Genomic DNA, 2,404 nt, shown 5'->3' on the forward strand with positions numbered 1-2,404 from the left:
ATATATATATATAAGGATAGAGAAATTAGGAATAAAACAACAAATTTATCAATTTGTAATATATTTTCTGTTAGTTAACATAATATAATTGAGCCGTTTATTTTTAAACGAGCACATAAGTCTCGTTTTCTTATTAAATCGAGATATTTGCATTTCAATGGATTTTCAAACAATCGTGCAAATTTGCGAGAACATTTTTTTTAACTCGTATTTCTTTTCTCGGACACTTAATTAATCGATTTCTTTTACTTTTCTAAACATATCTATTAAAAATTTGTTTGAAACAAACGAGTCTAGTTAAAATGTAATTAATCTTATCATCGGATTTGATTTTTATTGAAAAAAGTAAATTGCGCCATTTTTTCAAATAAACGATTCAATTATATGTGTGTATTCTAAAAAGGACACATATATAATTTAGTAATGTTTACAAATTTCAGGAACCTTGTAACTTGTATTATCACACGTTATAACATGCATACTCAATTAAACCCACGTTTGACCGCAATAACCTAATAATAATTAGTCGCATTATTTGTAGCAAAAAGAGACAGAGAGTATCAGTTTAACAAGGAGACCTTACGGTTGTGCTCTCATGGATTTTAACGAGCTTTGGTATATTAGTAGTATACTAGTAGGGTGTTATCGTTGTAAAATATTTCATCTTAACGCGAAGCCAATTTTGAGAAAAAAGTTTCTAAAGTTTTGATTTTTGTTGTATACATATTTATACTATTTTAAATACAACTGATCATCAATTGATGCGCTAGCTTATGTAGTAGCGTTCTCGTTTCTCGTGCTGCTAGTTTGGGTTCGATTCTTCATGGGGAAAGTTTTTTTTTTCTAATTTTTTTCCATCCATGAGTTTTAACATATTTATTGTACATTTATTAATATTTATTAAACGCAGGTTCCAGACTGATAGTTATCTTAAAAACATTCAAAACAATACATTTTTCGACAACTTGCACAAATTATAAAGGAAAATTGATTACTTGAATTACGAGATTATTATTTTATTTGTTAACAGGTGTATAAAAATAGATAAATCTTCAATATACTAACAAATAACAATCGTATATATTCTAATGTTTAACAATTTCATGTATAATATACCTGTTAAAAAATAAAATGTTAACTGTAATTAAAGGATTAAATTTTTCTTTATTATTTGCGCAAGATGTTAAAAAATTTATTATTTCTAATTTTTTTTGTAATAAGTAATTTTCTCTTTCCTGTATATATTTAAAAATTAAGAATTATGAAAAAACAAAATAAAAACAAATAGAAAAAAATTATCGAAAAAAATTTCCCGGGTGAAGGATCGAACCACTAACTAGCAGCACGAGAAGCGAGCACGCTACTACTTACGCTAGCGTGCCACTTGATAAATGATCGCATTTAAAATAATATAAACATGTATACAAACAAATCAAAACTTTAGAAGCTTTTTTCGCAAAATTGGCTTCGCATTTTGATAAAATACTTTACCACGATAACACCCTACTAGTATACTACTAATATATCAAAGCTCGTTAAAATCCTTGAGGGCACAACCGTAAGGTCTTCTTGTACGAATGAGGAATGAAGAAAAGAGGTTAACCAATGAAATATTACACCATATAACGCTAATAAGTATTCGTTATTCTGATTAGTCGACAGTATTCACAATGCAGAGTTATCGACCAATCACCATCCTGCTCTGTTTTTTCTTCTCTTGGGATCGATTGATGTTTCAACCAATCAATGCTATCGGTAATCTACGGGTAGCCTATCAATGGAAAGAGATCGAATATGATTGGCCGAACGACGACGTACAAAAATTATTTCCGGATTATAATCGGGAAGATAATCTTCCATTGGGTTTGGATATTTCCGATAACAGGATTTTCGTGACTGTACCAAGATGGAAACGAGGAGTTGCTGCTAGTTTGAATTATATCAATCTTAATGGTACGAATTCATATTATATATATTATTCGTATTTCATTTAGATGGGTTAGTGTTAGGAGGATTTAAATTTACGCGCCATTATTTTGTCGTCAGTGGTATTCAAATTATTTCTTCAAAAGTACGCACTATTATGATTTTTATTCGTTTAAGGGGTTACATGGGTTTACACCGGGAAAAAATAGCATATTTTCAACAATTTTTTTGTTCTATATAAAAAATGGAATTCTTATTCAAACTTTTTATAGAATTTAAGATACATATTTAAAGAACATTTTCTGAATTTTTGCTTGAAAAATATTTTCAACTCAGCCATTGCGACGTCATTTCCGGTGACCCCACCGAAAAAAAGTGTTTTCGCGTTGACAGCAGAACTTATAAACGGTGGGGGTTTTTCTGTTGAAAAAATAGGTTCTTTTAGTGAATACTTAAAACTAGAAACTGGACGAAGGAA

At 29.4% G+C, this 2,404-nt stretch overlaps 1 protein-coding gene across 1 annotated transcript in view; it reads left to right on the forward strand.

Moving 5' to 3' along the window:
* Positions 1–2,404, forward strand: part of LOC106792738 (protein yellow-like) — a gene marked incomplete at its 3' end in the record, with an annotated part of 9,507 nt that overhangs the window by 1,899 nt on the left and 5,204 nt on the right. Inside the window, exon 2 of the mRNA XM_014759241.1 lies at positions 1,656–1,953. Within this exon, the coding sequence (XP_014614727.1) occupies positions 1,671–1,953 (283 nt within the window). The remainder of the gene's footprint in view (positions 1–1,655; positions 1,954–2,404) is intronic.

The sequence above is a fragment of the Polistes canadensis genome, unplaced genomic scaffold (assembly GCF_001313835.1).
Source record: "Polistes canadensis isolate GaletaPanama2010 unplaced genomic scaffold, ASM131383v1 scaffold_601, whole genome shotgun sequence".
Classification (NCBI taxonomy): Eukaryota; Metazoa; Arthropoda; class Insecta; order Hymenoptera; family Vespidae; genus Polistes; species Polistes canadensis.